Raw genomic sequence first — 21580 nt, 5'->3', positions numbered from 1 at the left:
CTCGGGTAGGAGCCTTCGCACTCTACAAACTGTGATGGACTTTCTACTGATTACAAAGCAAACAGGAGCTTTGGTATTGTCTAACATCAAAGATGGGACTTCCTACTGAAGTGTCAGCTCTCAAGGAGGCATTTTCTGTTTCAAAAGGAAGAGAGGCCTTTCATTTCCTAAGGCATCCAATTTTCCTGAAGGTCATCTATTCAAATAGTCCAGCCTTCCTCTGAGAATTTGTTAAGTTTCTAAATTGGAAAGATGTTCTGTGAGTGAACAGAATCTGCAAGAATTGCTTCAGCCTTTGCGATGTTGCTAAGGCAGTTTTCACATATCTGACTTTACATCTGTTCTCTTACATCTGTTTGGTAATTCTGCAGTCCTATAAGATACAGTATATCCTGCATTGAATGCAGGATATCAATATTAGATAGAGTCTGATTTTAAAAGACTATCTGAAAGAGTTTCCCCTTGTCTCCCTCCTTCATTTTCATGTGAACAGCTGTCTCTCTTGGCAAGCGTTTTGCCTGTGTTTTGCTGTTTCTGATACACTCTGCTGACTGAGTGCTTGCAGGAATTTGCAACCATACCAGCTCGGCTTGCACTCAAAATCTTACAAAAACTGTAAGATGTTTTCATTTCCACATTTCTGGAACAATTGTTGCACATAAGTAAATTTATTTGCATTTCATTTCGAGGACTCAGCCAGATTCTGTCATAAGGACAGGTCTTAACACATCTGCCTTCAGTACAGTAGACTAATTTATTCCCATATCCTCTTTCACCAAATAAACCAAGAATCATCGGAATAATATGCTTACAATTACAGAAATATGCTTTATTTTTTGTTATTGTACCACTCTAATATCACCATAGAAAGGGAAATAAAAAAAACAGTTTTCCCTTGGCATTGGGTAAGAAAGGATGCAACAGCTTACTTCTAGTACAGCTGTATCAAAATTTCAATAAATTGTGCTCTGGATGATATTTTTGCTGTTGTATCTGCCGTTAAGAGCAGGAGTGGTTGGAAAGCAGGCAGGGTGACAAGAATATGTGGCAGGCTGGCAGAACGAGAGGCGGGATGGCAGGAATAAGAGGGGTACTGCTGGAAAATAACACAGTGACTGGAAAAAATGCGGAGTAAATGAAAAAGACAAGGGCATGGGAAAAATGGGTTTGGAGCTGGAAAAAAGCTGCAAGCCCAAAAATGGGAAGGACGGTCATAAAAACACAGTCCAGACTCAGCGCTAAACGGAGAGCACAGGAACTCATCAAAATCAAATTATACACGAAGAATGATTTTTAACATTTCGGAAGGGTTGAAAATACACATCAGATGTCTATTATTACCAACGGTTTCGATGGCTTCCAAGCAAGCCCCCTATCCCTTTGCTTTGACTTTCATGTGAGTGAATTTCAAGTAAGCTAAGGGAAGAATTAGCTCTAGCAGGTCTGGAGCTTAAATGTTTTTTCAACAGTTAAGAGTTAGAGCTGCTCGTGAGATTCAGCTTGCGGATAATTTATTTTAATAAGCTAAATGTTATTAAAACCTGGACCTTGTGCTGCAACTGTGTTGAACTGGAGGTTTCACGTGCCTGAGCCAAACACTCAAGGCAAGATAGGGATCTTTCACAGCAGGTACCCCATTTTCACACACAGTATATCCCTCTTGCTGGCACTAGACTTACTGTAGAGCTGTAATGTTTGGAGTTAATTTGACACAGTTTTTGTAGCAAAGAAGCTGGGTTTACAGTAGCTGGAGCAAGTACACGATGCACCGTGTACAGATGCAGCCATTCAGACTGCGCGGTACAAACCCGTACCGCACGCAACTACCCACAAGCCACTGCGGCTCGTGGTGCATTGGTCGTTAGTGAAAAGATTTAATCATTTAATCTCTTTACTCTGCACATTTTAATCTGCTTAGTTTTGAATATTTAGATGGGAAATTTAAGTAGCTGAGCATAAAATAAAGAGCAGCATAACGGATCTGATGGTCATAAACGATAGTAATTTAGGAACATAAACATATTATGTAAACTGTATGTGGCTGGTATTGGTAGTTTAAAGAAAAAATACATACCAGTATTCCATTTTTTCCTAAACATTTAAGAATCAAAGTCTTACATGTGGTTATTTCGGAAATGTTTTTACTTGCTCCTTCTGACCATATTAAGTTTATATACTTTGTGAATACGCTCGTTATCGGAGTAAACAAAAGCATACTTTTAAAATTTGATAAATAGGGAATATAATATGGAATCGCGTGATCTAAAGAAATTAATAACGATATCATTATATTAATGTACTGTAGCACAAACAGTGGTATAATTCCAATGCTCCAATGTTAATGCGACACGGAAGATATTATTAATAATGTAGCGCTTTTGGGCTCACATGGGTTTGCGCCCTACACCCTGCGGGACTGCTGTGTACATACAGTACATTCACAATGGGAGAAATACTGCTCAATACAAGTTCATGCGAACAACCCGCATAGGTGATATTTAGAGATATATATTGTAGTTTTTTCGGGTTCAGCGAGGACGGGCACAGTGATTCAGACACTACTCTTCTTGTGTCTAATTTTTAGTTTAGTTGTGCCCACCACGTTGTACCGCGGCGTACCTCGAATGAATGGCTATCTGTAGGTGTCATCGAACAAGCTAGTCAATCGATGCAGCAATTCCAAGACAATGGCCGTTTGAATTTTGCAAACAACAACGGCAGTCAGGAAGCTGTTGTGGTTTATGCAGAAATATTATTTTGCCATATGTTAATTTTATTGCCGCTAGAACGATACTGTGAGGGAGTCTACTTTCCTGATTGGACTATGAAACTGAGGTGTCCCTGGCCTCCTCAGCAACCAGTGATTGTGGCTCAGTGACTGCTCCTTCTCGTACAAAAAGATTGGACATGTCATGCCCTCCATGAGTTTTGGGAATCATTCCACTGAAGTACTCCAGAATAAATCAACTCTCGAAGATGACAAGAAAGCACTTTCATATTTATAACAGAGAAAATTCCAACCATTCAGGTCAGCATCTATTTCTATTAAAGTTACCACGATGGCTTTCTCAGCATCACATGAAAGAATGACAGAGTACATGCTGTGGTTGCGTGTATAAGGTGCATAAGACAGTGAACGTTATCAGAGGCGTGGTATTTTACAAAGAAACCCATCCGACTGTGGGGAACGCCTTTGGCCATACAAATGTCTAGCCAAGGCAAAAGCACCTTAGACTGCAGCTAAGCATCTGAGTAAATTAGGAAGCAGGAGGAGAGCCCACTCCAACAAAGTGTGGGATCATTGTCTGAGTAATAGGGATATAACATCTTTACTAACTGAAGAAGAATGAACTGAGCAAAACAGAGACACAGTGAAAGAGAAAAGGCCACTAATGGAATTAGCAAACATGACCCCAGTCCTTTAAAGCAGAACTGAGATAATAAATGTGTGGGGATGCAGAAAGAAACTTTATTAAACTGTAGTGCTTAGAAGCCTGGGCTACATCTGTTTCACAAGATCAGCTGATGAGGAAATGTCAACATGTAGGGACAAACTCATTTCACCTAATTTAGCATCGCTCATAGCTGATGCCTCATAAAAGTTTTATGGGTCTATGCAAATACAATCTGGAAAAACAAGGGGGGGGCCATGCAGTTCATTTTTTTAGATGAATACACAGTGAGAGCTGGAAACCCAGAGCGAATCCAGCACTTTACAACACAAATAGGAAAATGCAGAAGTTAAAATAAACCACATATCCCACTCGCTTACAGCAAAAAACTCAACCCATGTACCAAAACAAAAAGAAAAGCTAAATTTCACAATACAGTATCCCAAGACATCATTTGTCTGTCAGAGTATCATTCAGACTAGTGTGCTTCGCCTAAGATCCAAACATAACGATGCCACCCAGTTACGAGAGAGTTTTCTTTGCTTTGAAACTATTCCACTCAGTTAATCATTGCTCTTTTCCATTTCATAACACTGAAACCTTGCCTTCATGTATATGACTTGAAGGAAAAAAGAATCCCTGCCAAATTCCACAAAAAAGCACGATGCAGCAGAAGTCCAGAGAATATATCCACCAGCAAAAAGCCCCTTATTCCTGGTGAGGGTTACGGCAAACCAGAGTACAGCCTGGAAGCATGAGAGCATAACAATAGTCTGTGACTTGTCAGGTCCATCAGCTCATTGTGGGCCACCGAGAAACGAAATTCAGAACAGCCCATTGGTCACAGCTGGAATGTCTTTGTGTGGTGAGAGGAAAACTGAAGCACCTAGGGATGACATGCAAACTCCACACACACAGATGCTGGAGAGCAGGACCACCGCCATGCTCACCAGAAATATGATAGAATGACAGTTTGAAGTTTTACAATTTTAGTAATTAGAGCTGGATTATTTCGTATGCCTATCTCTGTAAACAATATGTAGATTTTTTTCTCTCTCTTCTTATGCTTGCACACATTTTAATTCATGGTCCATTATTACAAGTGGAAAAAGATTACGCCAAAAGTTAAAATTCCTCTCAAAACTGTTGCTATGATGCTATAAATTACTGCTTAAACTATCTGAAATTCTGATGAGAAACACTCAGATCAAATATATTTAAAAAGTCAAAAATCTGAAAACAAAACTAAAAATAATTTTCATTTTCTGGGTGATTTTAATTTTCAGCATTACACATCCATAATTTAAATTATTAAAAAGATTCTAGCTGAAAGTTATGAGTAATTCTTTGTTTGCTTCTTTGCAACTGGAACCAAACTGTTCAGCAAACACGGACTGCTTGTAGCCCCTGACGCAATATTTTGGATCAAAAGCAGGAAAAGTTTAAGTTCTCAAAGGTGCTGCTTTATTCCAGCTTCCACAAAAATCCTAAAACAAAACAAATTTAGTAATGCCAGCCTTGTTTATTATTTGAGAGCTTCTAAATAATGTAAACTAAAAACAAAGTTTTAGGAGAAATTTCGATATTTTAAAACAGATATGCTCTAATTACACACAACCTCAACATCTATCTCAAGAACTGTTTATAAAAATTGGAAATAGTACTTATCAGATATTACTGGTTATAAAATGGTAAATCTGGATATTTTTAAAAAATCAGTGGCTGGTTCAAGGAATGCCTTTGTAATACATGCTTTGGTAGAAGCAAAGTGCATACATGAAGCAATAGTGCATCTTGTACAGTAGCTGGAAAGCTCGAGGCTACCTTGTGTAACCAGCTTTTGGAGCCAGCTGGCCCTGCACCAGTAAAAAACCTTCCCAATCCAGAAATCAATTGGGTCTTTAGTCGAAATCCATCTAAAATGACCTAATAACCAGAGAAGAGCACACCTGACATACTCCAATGTATTTGTGAAATGGGTCTGGCTGAACACGTTCTCCCCTCTTCTAGGAGAATCTGGAGGTGCCAGGTCCTCCGGTGGTAACAGCTCGGGTGTTTCTGGTTCAGCAGGATTAAACGTTGTTCGAGGAAAGGTGTGGTGTGGCAGGAAGAGAGCGACTCCTGAGAGCCCATGATCGAACGTGCTCGCCTCCCACCGCAGTGTGTGTTGTCAATTTCAAATGTGTTTGCACAAAGGGGCTAAGAGGAGGTAAGATAGAGATCACTGCCTCGGGTACATTGCAAGTGCGCATAGAAACTACCGCTGCACGCAGTCACCCGCCGCCCGACAGTTGGTCAGGAAACGATTTTAAAAACCAGGAAGCGACACTTTCCACTGTTTCGTATTTGCAGCCTGAGAACGGAGGGCAGAAGCACTGAAACGTGTCATGGTGTAAGAAAGAGCCAAGTGCCCAACAAGAAATCGAGAGAGCTGTTCGACAGCCCTGTTTTGTGGGCTCTGGATTGCCATGGTGCCGGTAAAACACTAAGCTGCCCGGCTTTCTGGTAACGAAGGACTCAAGAGTTTGTTTTTCGTTTTTGGTCATATTGTAAAAAAGGACATTGTTTTTACCTTTTCTGACACATCTGGGAGCAGGGTAAAGTGAGAACACCCTTACCTCATAGATTCTGTAGCCTATCCCCAGTGGTGCCACAGTCAAAATACTCGTTTCCATCCACGCATTTTCCAACTTATACTGTATATAATTCAGGGTCGCATCTCAGCAAGCAACGGGCAAAGGCAGGATATACCCTGGCAGGGATACCAGTCCATCACAGGCAAACAGACACAAACACGCACACACCAGGGCCAGTTTCCCCAGCCACCAGAAGCCAATTAACCTACAGTACCAGCATGTCTTTGGGCCGTGTGAGGAAACCGGAGCATATGGACACTGGGAGAACACTGCTCCACCGTGCTGCCCCCAAAATACTCATTCACGATAGGGAAATCTTTTTCTTTCTCTTTCTTGCAAACAAATTCTAATTTATAGTTTCTTTAAAGTAATACGTGGGTGAGATCCACAGATCTATCAGCCACTTGCAACCAAATATGCTAGAATGTCCTCTTTTTTTCTTGGTACAAATGGTAAAACGAGCCTGATGAAAAGTATACATTTAAATGCCATTAGCACTTGTAGGAAATGATTTCTCAGGGATGTCTAGGGTAATAGTTCTTAGTATTTTTTTTCTTTTAAAATGCTTGTGCACAATTCCTTGAAACGATAGAGAAATGATATTTAAAGAAGGCATATTATAAAAAGACTTACTGCTCTTAGTTCTGTCCCTTGACACTCTAGCAGCAACATAATTTAACAAGTATTAATTTGCACATATGTAGAGGAAAGTGCTGACTGCATCTGTATTTCTCTGGGTAGCAATAATAACCCAGAGGGAAGAGTGAGTAGAAGAAATGAAAACATTCTGTCCAGCATAGCTCCTGCCAAATCACAGTTAACATGTTTACTATTTACTGCTTCCTCTGCAAAGGCACAGGTAGGACAACTAGCCCTCAGAAATCATAATGTAATACATCTGGTCAGAAAACATCTGGATAAGCATTGTAAGCCATTTCCTTTTGTAAATCCAAAAGAGTTGTGCATTTTTTCATCTGAGAGTTCTCCCCACTGGCCCGAGTCTGCTTACGAATCAAATCAACAAGTAAGCATTTATCACCAACCTCTTTTTTTTAGTGCAGTGTTACACAACCTTTAAAAAGGGCCGTTAAGAAATGTAAAAAATATCCACTGGGTAATAAAAAAGACTAGACAGGAACACAAAGATTTATAGCTGAATGTTCCTTTTTAGAAAACAAAAATGTATATAGATATATTTTCAAGATTGTTCTCTGGAATGATATTTTGATACTGAAACCTGTTTACTGACAGTCTTTATAAATATTTGTATGTATTGTTTGGAACAAGGAAATGAAGAATTATTTTGTTCCTCTTTTAAAAGTTTTAAAAAACAGTTTACATTGCATCACATTAACTTTTACTATAATTACTATTTTGATAGTTGAATTGACCATGGACCAAAATGAAAATTACTGTACATGTAATAATGGATCCAGGCAGAAACAACAATATACTGTATGTTTTAAATTATGCTATCTTAGCTATTTTCAGCAAACTGATTCTATAACAAAGTAAGGACTGTGGGAGCACCTACAACAAAACAAACTACTACAAAACGGTACCATAAATCTCATACTCCATAACCTGAAAAATATTCATCAGTGTAGAGAAACAAAGATGTTTTTTCACCTCCCTATTCTGTTATGTAATACTTTTTTTACAGTGAAAATAACATATACAGTACAGTAGGTAAGAAAAAATCTTACATACAGGATGGAATAAAAAAGCTGGAAAAATGAAGTTCAGTTTCACCATATTACTAGCAGGCACACACTGTATGGAGTTCGAGCTCGAGTTTAAACTCTTGTCCAGTTTCTCCATTTTTCTCAGACCAGTTTTCATTCAGCTCAGTGGATGAGGAGCCTGTTAATCAATCAAGATGATTGAGATGATTGGATCATCTGAGCCAGGGAAAGCAATGACTTATACTGATACAGCTATGTTATTAACATTGATACTATTGCTCTGTTCTTCTGCTCTGGCCTCTTAATTTATTAAAATAAACTAAAACTACAGTACAAGAACGGCCTCAAGCAATTCAGCCCATTTAGCTTGTTCGGTAATTGGTCACTAATTGATCCCAGGATCTCATCCAGCTGTTCCCTGCTAGAAGCTAGGGAATCAGCTTCAACAATATGGCTGGGTAGCTTGTTCCTGACTCCCACTACCCTCCATGTAAAGAAGTACTTCCCACTCTCAATTTTAAATGGACATGCTATTAAGGAATAGTGCACTCCGTGTTATTAATATTGTAACGCATACGGCCAACATTACAGGTTGTGCGAGCCGGCTTGCAAGAGCAGTGACGTCACCGCCCTTCCCTGTGAATAGCAGGGACCACAGCCGCCAGGCTGATGGGATGTACCAAAACATTCTTTACTCTTCCTGTAGTTCCTTCCTTACTGTGAATATCAAACCGTTGTAAAACTAATACATTTTTGTGTTGATCGTTTTTTATTCAACATTTCCTTATGCTCTAAGAAAAAAGTGTCGGATTATATACTTCACTTAATATGCTTCAAACACGGCTTCAAAGCCCAACCAGATTAAACCTTGTGAAATACTCATCAGTTCAAGAAATAGCCATCCATCCATTTTTAAGAACCACTTAATCCAGTACAGGGGCACAATGAGCCAGACCTGGCAAAATCTCATTGTCTGCTGTTCTATACATTTATTTTTGTCGTACTGTCGTTTTTATGATTATTCAGCAAGACCAATGGCAAATCTCAGACATCACAGCAAAGTACACTGGATGTGCTGTACTTGGAAAAATAAAACGGTGACAGCTGTGTTTATTTATTAAAGGTAATTTATGGTATATCATTATGAATTTGGCTCGTTGTCCAAAAGCAGGTGTTGCTGGTAACAAAGTAATAAACATAGATTAAGTAAATGCCAGTATAAGTCAATGAAGCCTTAATAAAATATGACACTATGGAAAAATGGAAAAAAATGTGTCTCACTAAATTGAAGTAGTTTAAAATATCAGAAAATGTTCTTAGATTAGTATGTCTTCTTTCCATTAATGACACAACTGCTCTACACAATTAATTGGCCAGGGCTGTATTAGAACTTTTCCAAAAAATAGCTTTGCTTTTGTATTTTAGTTGGCAAATTATTTAATTACTAATAAAGCAAAGCATGTGAACTTGGATGTTTGCAAATGCTGCAGCTTAAAAAATATTAGCCATTATTTAATTAAGTCCTGTCGTGCAAGCCATTAACCATCAATTACTGTAGATGGAAATAATTGGACACGGGATCCGGCAGAGAGCAAACCAGTGAAAATAAGATTACTGTATCCATGGTTGAGCTTTGTAATTATTCACATTCATTATGTATATATTTAATCAAAGCTGGTAGGTCACAAAACATACAGTATTGCTTAAAACATTGTAGGACTCCAGGGAGCTACGACCAGTATTCCTTCTGATCCAGACAGTGTTGGTTCAAGCCTGGACTGCACCAGCACTCTCCTATGACGAGCACAAGAAGACGCCCCTTGGGTTGGGTAAGCAAGTGAGGCAGGCAACTCTTCCAGTCAGTGCTATCTGCCCCGTAAGGCGCAGTGGGGCTCACAGCACAGGAATAAAGGTACCCTCATGACGTCTGAGGTGTGATTGGTGTAAGACAGGTGTGGGGGGTGGTGTCAAGGCAGTACGCACACAGGTTCTCTCTCTCAGAGGTTGCTCCAGTAAGACCAGTTGGCCAACAGCTGGGAGGGTATAAAGTTATTGGCGATTCTAAATACAAAACATTTCAAAAATGCAAATAAAGAGAACCAGAGTATTCTCTATAAATACATATGAGAGTAGTTGCGGTTATCTTTTTCAATTTGTGAAAGTATTGGTTCAGAATGATATGTGATAAGTATGATTATACTATAGTAGTATATATTTTACAAACTGATTGTACTTCCACTGTATATATTTACAAATAGAAAAGGCAGGCACCAGCAGGGTGTAATAAAAAGAAAATGCAGGATAATGATCCACCTCTTATTCACTGTTATAATTGAAGGATTCTCAAGATGAAGATGAAACAAGCTTCAAATTTGCTGCAGTTCACCAAATGCCTGATATTAATACTATAGCACCTGGTAACTGAATTATAACCAGTGAAATCTGTGCTGGTTTCCACTGTGAGCAAACTCGGTGTGTTACACTGTGTTCTGGAGCAGCCTGTCTCTCCCAGGCTGCACATGGAATTTAAAACAAAGATTTGGGTTCTTTAATCCTAGAAGTACAAGAAAAACGACGGAGATGCATGAATGCCATTACCGTGCGAGAAACGATGAAGCCAGTAATAGCCAAAGTCTACTCCAAGAAAAGCCAGCCACCAAGTCCAAGGAGAATCCCAGGGCAACTCCAAGAGTCTGTAGCTGTCCCAGACATAAATATAACTGCACAGCTCCAGACTCCTCACAAACAGCCTGAAATAATGAAAGGAGCATTTTAGATGTTTGTGCATCAAACAACAGAAGCTTTAATAGACAGAGCAAAATGTTTTCGTTTTCAGATATTCCTCCCTACATCTGACACTGGGGTTGCTCTAAAGAGGTAGAAAAGCAAACTTTCAGTGTTTGTTTTCATTATTCTTCAGTTTTCTTGCAATAATCCTTCATTTTTGCCAAACTGCTAAGGCAAAAATTTCTTAGTTAACGAATATCTTATTCCCAGAGCCAAAAGTGTTTTTTCCTTTATGGATGAAAAAAAGCACAGAGTCATAAAAACATAAAGTTCTTGAATAGATTACCACATGCTCGCTTAAATATGAAATTGCACTATATGCAACAAGGCAGCAACAAAGTTTGATCTATACAGAACATACTATATATACTTCATTATATATAACTACATAATATGGGTGCAGCATATAGCCTGTTGTGGCTGGATTAGATCCCTAGATTAATTAGTTACTATTAACCAAACAAGCTGGATGGCCCAAATGGTGCTTTCTCTTTCTTAATTCTGCAAAAAAAATCTAATGTCATTGATCCTCTTCGTACATACACAATGCCCAGGGAATCCTGCAGTACAGTACAGTATGTGAACACAAAAGAGGATAGAACATAACAAGTCAGCCTAACAGATCTAGTAATGAATGAGTAATAAGCCTCACATATCTGTCTAAGGTTGATATAATAATGTCTTCAGTCTGGTTTGGTCTGTGTTGTCAAATACCATTTAAATCTCTTGCAATGAGAGTTCAATGGTTTGACACGGTGCACGTTTGTCAGCTGCTCTTGGTGAGCATGTATCTTGGGCGCTGCAGGTGGACTGATCAATGCTGATCCAATCCTGGATTCGAACACGCACACGCCACATGTGCATGTTCTGTCACATGCCGCTGTAAGGATTTCACTCCTCGCAGAGCTGGGGAGTGTTTCTTGCTCCGAGCACCACCCCTAACTCTGGCCTGTGCACCAGCACAGAAACATGGAGGACTGCGGCAGGACCCCTCTGCAAACCAGCATGGAAATGAAATAAAACAAAAGCACAGAAGGCCTTGCTGAAAATTCACCGTGGCCAGTGCCACCATTCTGAAATCTGAGCTGTTTTCCTGCACAGGTGCAAAACTCGGGGGCTGGGGGGATACCCAGCCAGAGAGCAAGTGTAGATTAAAACTGACTGCAGCCTGCAGCAGAGCTGATGAGGAACAGATCTTCACAATCAGCACAAAGCTAGCTTCACCATGTGTTCACTGTGAGACATACAAATGTTCCTGAAAGTTTTTTAGAAAAACAAAATAACTCTGGCATCCTTAACAAATCTGAAATCCCTCTCTCTTTCTGATTTAATCCATTTCTGAATGCTGTTTGCTTAGGTTATGTTCTTTACTACTGTACCTTTAGAGTTTTTCATAAGTTTTTCATTATCAGTAGCAAACTGAATTTAAGGTGATTTCTCTGGGTGTGCAATGCCTTTTTTAAAAACGATCTTCTCTTTACACTATATGCCTTCGTTTAAATACATTACATTTACTGGATGACCCCTTTCATATAGAGAAATTCCTTTATTCACTGTGGAATAAAGTATATTGTTAATATTAAGATACACTTTTTTGAATTTTCCATTAATAATCTTGCATTAAGATTACTAATTTATTTAGGATAATTTATTTAGGTGTTTTATTCAAAAACACTTAACATTTCTACCCATTTGAATGACTGAATATTCTACTAAAGCAATTTAAGTGACAGTAGTAACACAGCTGTGTTCCACCCAGGTTTTGAACCACTGCTCACATAGCGAATAGGTTTATATTATTACTGCTTTTTTTAAACATTATGAAATGTTGCATCACAGGACAATTATGTAATTTTACAACTGGGGCATAATTTTAAAATTATAATCGTTTATTATTCCTTCTGCTGGACAAAAAGCGTTTTTTTTTCTTTGTTAATAAAGCTGAGAATTACAAGTGAAATTTCTCTTCTGATGAATACATGATAGAGCCAAATTAAAGAAACCTAGGGGACTGGTTAAGAAAATATTATTAAAAGATGACTTCAAGTATTAATGTTGCTATTGTACTGAATTATGAAACCTTGGTAATTTGTGGATTACATTTCCCTAGACATGCATTTGATTTATTTATCTTTATTTAGTATCACATTTCTTTAGTGAATTAGGATTACTTACTTTGGAATCATGGACAGCATGCCTGCTGAGACAGAAGTCACTCCATCATTGATTCTAATGACCAGCCATCCATTTTTAGCCCAGCTCACAAACAGCTCCAGCAGTATCATTCCCACAAAGAACGGTGTGGCCTAAGCAAATTACAGACATGCATTAATCTTTATATTGTGTGGATTAGTGCTCATGGTATTTACAGTAGCAGTCGTGAGTCTTATCCAAGATCCACAGAACACAGAGACACTCCTACCCCCGATTTACCATAGTGAAATGACAATCAGGTTACCAAGACCCTCTGTTACTGCAATATTGAGGCACACTGCAAAAGTATAAGCACGCACATGTCACCCTAAAGAGAACGGAGAGAGGAAAGGTGGACCTGTATTGTGAAATGAGCTAAGGCGTAAGAGCACAAGTCCAGGATCAGGCAGTGAAGGCACCACTGAAACCTGAGCACACAACAGAGCTCCTGTAAAAAAGAATTAGTCCGTCGACCCAGCAAGGCTTAAACTGCCTCAGTGCAATCACTCCATTTTCCATTGTATCTACTGGAAAAAAAGGAACAAAAAACACAGCCGCAGTTATTACAGTAACCTTAAAAAATACATTTTTCCACAGTCATACATTCTTACTGTTTAACAGCATACATACAGTTTTTCCCTAGTTAATTTTAGGTTTCTAAAACATTTCTAACTTCTGGTTATTGGATCACACCTCTCCTCAACGGTGTTGGAGCAGTCTTTTGGTTGTTTTAGCTTACATGATGGTTTGGGCTTGTTGGGCCTCAATGGAGAGAGATGACAAGCACAGTGCCTAGTCTTGTAAAGGCATGGTATCAGTCCCTTCTCACCTGCCACAAAGTGCACAACGGAGGTTACAGATGGGTTACAACGGGCCCCAGGAGGGCAATATCCCAGGGCTGCTGCCCCATCCTGCATCTTCAGGAATCTTACCTCCATCAACTTTCAAAGCTCCCTGCAGCCCTCTGACTGAGAAGGGAATGTGCTGTACACTTCACCACACTGCCTATATCCACTGTGCTATTTTCTTTTTAAATGGATCTGAAACTTTGTGTCTGTCAGCTTTTTTTTTTCCTTTCAGGATTTCAGAAAGACTTCCAGCTGTTCCGATACTTTTGACCACTATCACGGACAGTCCAGAGGAAAGCAGCAGCGTCACATTTTAGGTACATAAAAATATCGGGAGGTTTAGATATTTTTGCATAGGCTGCTGCTCTTTGGACTGAAATCTCGTGTGGCATATGACAACATTTGTAGTGCAGATGTGTGTTTTTCCCTCTGATGGGAGTTTTTAAGAGTTTGGGGATTGTAGCCATCTGGGAACTGAAGTGCTCAATATGAAAACTAAGAGAACTAAATAGTCTGACCACTAACCTTTACATTCCCATGGTGAAAAGCCATTTTCTCATGATATATTTATATATTCAACTAAATATGAGGGGGTATTCATTTCAAACATTGTCTTATTTTCTATCCTTGCATAACACACTGAAAATAACTTTCAGTAAATGACAAATCTTCTACAATATGTTTAACAACATCATGACATGGTGCACAATATAAATGTTGAACACTTTGCAGAATACACTATAGTTTCCAGCTCTTTGCTTGCCTGTGTAAAAAGACTCTTTTAAGTGAGGTGGTGTCAAGAACCAAAAGATTAAACTTTAAACATTCACTGCAAAATGATGGAAACTTTATGGAGAAGTGCATAAACAATAACTACTTAAAATACATATCTGTGATATATTTAAATATATATTTTACAGAACAATTACATCCATATTGCTTATTATTAAAAAAACTGCACTGTTCTTTAATTGCTTAAGTGGTGAAGAATTTTATTAGCAGATGCTCTGATTAGCTACCACCCTGCCTTTTAGCTGTGAAAAGCAGTATTATCACTTCAGCAATCAAAGTGACATTAGTGCAAATTATACCATCTGCCTGTGAAACCTACAGTACAAGATATGATGAAGTATCATGAAGCATGCTTAAATCTTTTTACGTCTTCCATTTCATCAGATTCCACAGACCCTTATTCAAGGCTCAACAAGAAATCTGTTTATTCACCTCAACTTCAACCACAGTGCCACACAACCACAATTCAATCCAACATGTCTGCTCTCCGGTGAAAGAGTACCAGGTCACCAGAGATATGAGACCAATGTGTGACTATACTGTGCCTCTCTCAAAGCAGTTGTTAAGGTTAAACGAGTGGCTGATTCAAAGAAGACACTGAGAAGGTATTGGAAAGTGGTTCTTAAAAGGCAATATGTGGTCAAGTTATGTAATTTGGATTTCAATAAATTGGTAAACGATGGATACACAGAATGGATACACAGAAGCACAGCCTTGTAGCATACCGAGCTGAACACACAATGTAACACTCATTTAAATTTCTCTCTTGGGGCAAGGGTTCATTTGAACCTGTTAAATGTTTACTGTCTTGTGATAAACACATGTATGGACATGAAGATACTGTAGGGAAATGAAGTCAGACACAGTTAAGGACTGTGCATGTTCAGTTAGCTGTGTTCTAATAATCAAGATTAATTATTATTTTTAACTAATGTTCTTCACCTTAAGAGAAGATGGCCGTGTCTTAATATATACAGTACTTACAGAATGTTTAAACTTTTTATTTTTTAGACTGCTTTGTATAATCCATAAAACATTAAAGACCTGCGGATTCATTCACTTCAAACACCATCAAATATGGATTTTATTAAAAATCCCTAAAATCTATTAAACTTTTTTTAACAACTAAATAATTGCTAACATAATTTGCCTTTCACAACACGTACTAATTAGCACATTACTTTTTTCCAACAATGTAATAAAACTACTGGAGTATTTTATAGTGACGTTCACGTCATGCCACATAAAAAATTAAACACATATGTAAAAAAAAAACAAACTAGATTATGAAACAAACCATTAGTTGGTGTGTATTATGTATAAAAAGGTTGACGTCAATAATTACCGATAGCGTTGTAATAAAATGTACACACATACTATGATAAATACGGTAGCTGTTGTCAAAAGAGGAAATACATTTTTCTTCCTTATACCTTGACCACTTATTGGACCACTGTTAGCTGTACAATATGAAATCAAACAGATTCAGAGGCATCCCGCAATCAGTTACTTTTGGAGTGTAACTACTGTTAAAGTAAACCTGACCAATCAAACCAATAGCACACAATTACAGAAGGCTTGGGGTCGGTTTTCTGCTCTTCCGTTGAAACTGACTTCTGAGTCGTGGAGACTGGGCAAAAAAACCTGAAAATCACGTTATGAATTATGAATAGGGCTCACCTGCTGGACATATTCCGGAACCTCGTCATTCTGCGCGAAAGACGTTTCATTCGGTGTCATAAGGTAAAACATCATACGAATACCCTGAGAGACCGACACTACGGGCTTTTCATAGAGTGCCATTGTTGCGGTATAAATACAGTATGCCTCTTAACTATTGCTGGGGTAACCTCAAGCGCTTCAACACTCAGTGGACCTACAGTAGCTATAGTCCATACTGTAGATGAAAGTGCACTCCACCGGACCAAAGTGCGCAGATCCAGGGGACAGGTAGTCATCACGTGACAAAGCAGTTCACTGTGTTTCACAGGTCGCTCCTATAGGATTTGGCCTTACAGTACATTTTTTCCAGATGAGATTTACTCATTTTAATACCTTTGATTCAACAGTGTCCCGTCCCCCAAAAAAGGGGGCAAAATACTGGATACGAGTGGTTAAAAAAATGTTCACAGACAAAAAGTATCATAACTATTTTTTTTTTTCAGTTTAAAAAATCATTACGTTCATTAATTCCGAGATGTCGTAGAAATGTGTATTTCTGCCACGTTATGTAAGAGATTAAAATGTGAGTTTAAGCTGTACTGTATATGCGTTACTGGTCAACTCGGATGTACAGTACTGTAATAAAAGTGTAATTTGGTGCAACTGATCATGCAGTTGCCATTGTCTGATCAATGGCAGATGTACAGGTGCAGGGATAAAGGTTCACCTTTCATTGTAAACCCGGTTGGATCACTTCCTCAGAACTGCTGGATAATAGGGTTGCAGCCACCACATAAGGGATCTAGAATGGCAAGGCAGGTATCACTCACCATGACATCTGGCTTTCTGCCATTTGACTGGACAGTTTCTGGTTAATTTTTGGTTAAGTCTACATTCAGGTGGGTACAATCAATATCAACGCCTCTAACCAGCAACAGTCTACACACAAGCATTTTTATTTTTTCCAAACTTAACGTAACAATAACATCTGTAGGGTTTCATGCTAAATAAGCAACTTAAAGATTTTTATAGACAAATGTCCAGATCCCCTACAGAAGCTTGATTTCTAGATTTCTGGATTGGATTTAGAAATAAACATGCAAGTTAACTACAGATTAATTGGATTAGGGATGTTACGCATAAATCTCAAAGATCTGCATCTGAAGATTTCATTTTTTCCTAAAGGTTGCTAATGGCTGTCGTCTACTGTGTGTTATAACTTGAATTGGATTCAGCAGTTACAGCCTATGCCCAATTAGCTAGATATACATAAAACAGTCTTGGATTTTTCACAGATGGCATTTTCCCCCTCACCAGACGAAAGGCAAGACCAGTACTTGGAAACTTACCAAACCGTCTGCGAAAACTGTGAGAAACTCAATACAGGCATTCTGAGGGCAATGAAAAAGGTTTTTCATCCTCTTTAAACTTTTTAACTTTGTATCTGCACAGATTGTTAAATGGTCTTTCATTTTTTAGCATTTTTCCTTTCTTACACATGGTGACCTGTTGCAATGAAACAACAAAGGTATTCGCTTTTTAAAAAAAGAAAGTAATTTTGATATACAGTAAAGCTTTATCTTTTACCTTCATTTACCACCAGATGCTACATACTGTACACTTCCCTTCCTTTGGGATTTTCAGAAAACTGTATACTGTTTTAACAACCACAGTTGTTCATGAAGTGAAAACAAAACGTTTTCTTTAATAAAGGCTTAGTAAGCATTCAAATACAGCGTGGAAAAGTATTTAGTTCGGTGTGTTGTTTTTGGCTTACTGTGTAATTATAACAATATTGCCTTTTCCGGCAAAAGGAAAGGGTTTCCCTAATGGAACAAGGTAGAGGGTTCACCCAAGATGAAAAGTAACATGTTTGAAATCATTTGTCCCGAGGTAACCAAAACAAGGAGGTTGAAGGTTTGTATTAATATAATAAGCTTCATAAATACATACAGAAAATATTCTTAAACTTCACCCAACTAGATGTCAGAAGTTAATCAGTACATCACATACAAGAACAATAGAAAAAATCACAATCCCTTAGTTCACGGGGAATAACAACATCCAAGAATCGGACGTCTTCTGAATGTTTATTGAGTATTTAAGTATAGTAGGTTTTGGCTTAACCCGTTTAGTTTAGGTGTTAGGTTCCTGGCCACAGGACGAGGAGGCTTGTCCCCCCAAAAGAAATAGGTGAACCCCAAAGTCACCAATGCGGAAACAGAGATGGATGGAGCAGATTTGCAAAGTATGGAAATCCAGACATTATGGTGATGAGGAGAAGACATTGAAGCCTGTGGGACGCCTGGTGATTCGAACAGAGGTAGGACGCCAGAGCTAGACAGACCCAGGGCCAAGGGGACAGCGTCGAGACCAGCAGGGGCCCAGAGGGAGGAACTCAGGGCTGCTCGAACCCCAGAACAAACAAGTGAGCTACGGGTGAGATGGAAATATAGACTTTACACTAAAAAGGGAAGGCGGGCATTAAAAGAGGGCACGTGGCTTGAAATTCTTAGGCCTGAGTAGTCTGGACAGGATGCTGACATAAACAAGAGGAAGTAGGAAAAGCAGAATAAACAGGACTGGAAGCCAAATTAAGAAAAAACAGCTCCAGTATAGACTAAAAAGGTGGAATGTTAGAAGAAGAGACAGAAACATGGGAATAAGGTCCTGGGGTTGGGAGCCGCAGTGGACCAGGGGATTGTGAGGAAATATAGCGTCTCCAGATACAGGAGCATGCTGAGTGACCTCAGTGTGCTTCTTAGGAACTTCAGACAAAGTGCTGTGTGTCTTCAGGCTTTGTAAGAACCCAGAGATAAACAGCAAATTATGTCTTGTTTGTTCTGCCTTGTTTTCACTTTCCTGCATGTTATTTCACACATGGTCTGTGCATAGATGGAGTGTAATAAAAATGCAATAACAGGTGTGTGCAAGTATTATATATACAGTATAGCAAAAGTCAATAATGATTGTGATTTGAGACAGCTGGGTGTGATTGCCTTGTCTGTCATTATCCCTCTCTAGCGCCAGTTAAGAACCTCCATATAATATACAGTACTTTGGAAAAGTATTCAAAGCCATTCTGATTATGTCCAATTTTGTTAAATTACAAGTGATGTATACACATTTTTATAAATGTGAACCTTCTTAATCAAAACCTGAATGCTCAGACTGAACACATTTATGATGAAAGAAAGTTAAATGTCAGAAAAACACTGAGAATCAAAAACTAAAATACTGTATTTTGATTACATAAATAATCACCCCCTTTGCCACAGTAAACGGAAATTAGTTCAGGTGCAGGGAATTGCTTTGACAAGTCACGCCATTTGTTGAGTGGCCTTTGGCTGTGTGCAATAGAGCCTCTGTGGTTTACTTGATTTCTGAATAAATACTACTGTCCCTGTAAGGTCCCTCACTCATGTAGAGAACATCAAAGGACTGAATATCCCTTTGAGCATAATGAGGTTGAGCATCAAAAAGTGGGAAGTGTATCTTCAAACCCCACTTAAGACCTCAAATTGGGAGAGAAATTGACTTTTCTACAGGATGTAACCGAAGCAGACTGGAATGGCTTAACAAGGAAACAATGTCCTTGAGAGCCCCAGTCACAATCGTGACATGAATCCCAAATACAATCTGTAGGAGGACTTGAAAATGGTTGGACAGAAACAATCCCCACCCAAAGCGTCAGAGCTTGAGCAAGTTCTTGAAGGACAGTGGGCAAAGACTGCACCATCTTGGTGTGCAGAGCTCGCAGGGATTTGTATCTAAAAAGATTTACAGCTACAGTGTAATTGCTAGTAAAGGTGCTTCCGTCCAGTATAGACTCAGAGTGGCAAATACTTACACACCCAACATATTTCAGTTTTTTAATTCCAGTTTAGATCAAAATATTTTCTGTAAAAATGTGCATAAGAAATTTGGAGTTAAAAAAAATTGACATTATTGGAAGGGGAAGAATAATAATAACTGTATACTGTAGTAAGGACAAAAAGAGTTCTAACACGTTCAAATTCATCTCCTCCTCTTTCAACTTATTGGGAGCATTCAATAGCTGTACTTTCTTCAACGTTGGAACATTTCTTTTGGCATTTTTCCTTTATGCAAATCCCAGAAGCAGAGATAATGACTTGCTACTGATTTCCTTTTGCCTGTCCATGGTATGTCATTTAGATTCAAGGCCAGTGATTTCGCTGGCTGGTAAAGAACAGTTTTTGTTTTGTTTTTTGCATTTCTTCCAAAAGTCAGTGTTGCTTTCTGCTGTGCGTTCCGAGTTGTCTTGCTGGAATGGATCTACCACAGATCCGATCTCACGGTAGATCGGATTGGTCTGTGAGTGAATAAACACTTGTTTTTATGTTTGCCTGCCTTTGAGAAATATTCTCTAAACAATGCTGAAGTAAAACCGAACTATTCTGCCCTGCTTTGCCTGGACTGAAGAATGCCAAAGAAAATCTTGGGGTCTATCAGAATATTGTTTTAAAAAACAGCTTGTCTAAAGGGACTTTCTCAAGACTGTTTTTGGTGAAGGCTACGCCATTTAATCTCTATTATTCAAATAATTTCTCACGTTTTTTTCAAATACACTAATTTCTGGATCTCCCAGTTCGTTGTTCATAGCAATGTGGTACAGAGGGTCCTCCCGGTTTTGTGAAGAATTCTTCCAGCCCGACTACAGAATGCTTCTGGACCCTGGTCTTGATGCCTTTCACCATTTTCTGATTTCAGTTTCAACACCTTTTGTTTTGGAAATAGGCCTTTATTATACCACACATATTTCTCCAGTGATCAACTTTCAATTCCTTTGCAATTTCACTGGATAATTAAATGTTTCATTCTATCAAACTCAAGTTATAGCCCCGTGTTGAAGAAAATGAAATTAATGTTTTTTATCTCCTTAATGAAATTGTGTTAATTCAGCTGTTAATCATTAATGATTTGTATTTTCAATAAAAAAAATGTTAGCTATAATCTCACCTCATGCTTCTAGAGACTTTATTGCTTAAATCAATTTTTATGATGTTGCCATGCATTCTGTAAGCCCATGAGGATATGTTTATATTTTACTCTGACACTATGAGTGTTTGTGTAGTATATATGCTGTACTACACTAACCCACTTGTGATATTTGGAACCACACACAGGACTGGCAGAAAACATATTACATTTTCGTGGTGCTGCCCTTTACCGAATGCTAGACAACAAATCATTTATCTGGACATGATGAGATACTTCATCGTGCTCTGCAGGGTTTCAGCCCTTTCAATGGAAAACAGCTCACACATTAAGTGGGCTTCAAAATGTATGTACATTTCCTCTTTACTTAATCTCTGCATATTAATCCCCAGTTGTATTTTGAAAACCTAGCACAGTATGAGGGTTTCTTGCAATATGGAAAGATTGCAAATAAATTTCCCTTGCGTTGCTGACAGTTTAACTATGAATAATTTCTCACGGGGATACAATTTGTTGTCCAGTTTGATCAAGTATGTTTCAAAGTTCTAGCTGGACAAATTAGATAATATAGAAATCTGGCAGACTAATCAAGGTTACAGATGAAAGCACACAAATGGATCTGGCCA

General features: G+C 38.6%; 1 protein-coding gene across 3 annotated transcripts in view; it reads right to left on the bottom strand.

Moving 5' to 3' along the window:
- The window catches only part of agmo (alkylglycerol monooxygenase), a 61726-nt gene extending 45448 nt beyond the window's left edge, over nucleotides 1-16278 (bottom strand). For all 3 annotated transcript variants that reach the window (XM_015357787.2, XM_015357788.2, XM_015357789.2), the window contains exons 1-3: nucleotides 16014-16278; nucleotides 12676-12806; nucleotides 10312-10463 (exon numbers count right to left, since the gene is read on the bottom strand). In XM_015357787.2, coding sequence (XP_015213273.1) covers nucleotides 10312-10463; nucleotides 12676-12806; nucleotides 16014-16136 — 406 coding nt within the window. In that variant the 5' untranslated portion in view covers nucleotides 16137-16278. The remainder of the gene's footprint in view (nucleotides 1-10311; nucleotides 10464-12675; nucleotides 12807-16013) is intronic.
- Nucleotides 16279-21580: the final 5302 nt, after the last annotated feature.

The sequence above is a fragment of the Lepisosteus oculatus genome, chromosome 10 (assembly GCF_040954835.1).
Source record: "Lepisosteus oculatus isolate fLepOcu1 chromosome 10, fLepOcu1.hap2, whole genome shotgun sequence".
NCBI lineage: Eukaryota > Metazoa > Chordata > Actinopteri > Semionotiformes > Lepisosteidae > Lepisosteus > Lepisosteus oculatus.
Note: the sequence above shows the minus strand (reverse complement) of the source record. Positions and strands in the feature narration are given on the sequence as shown.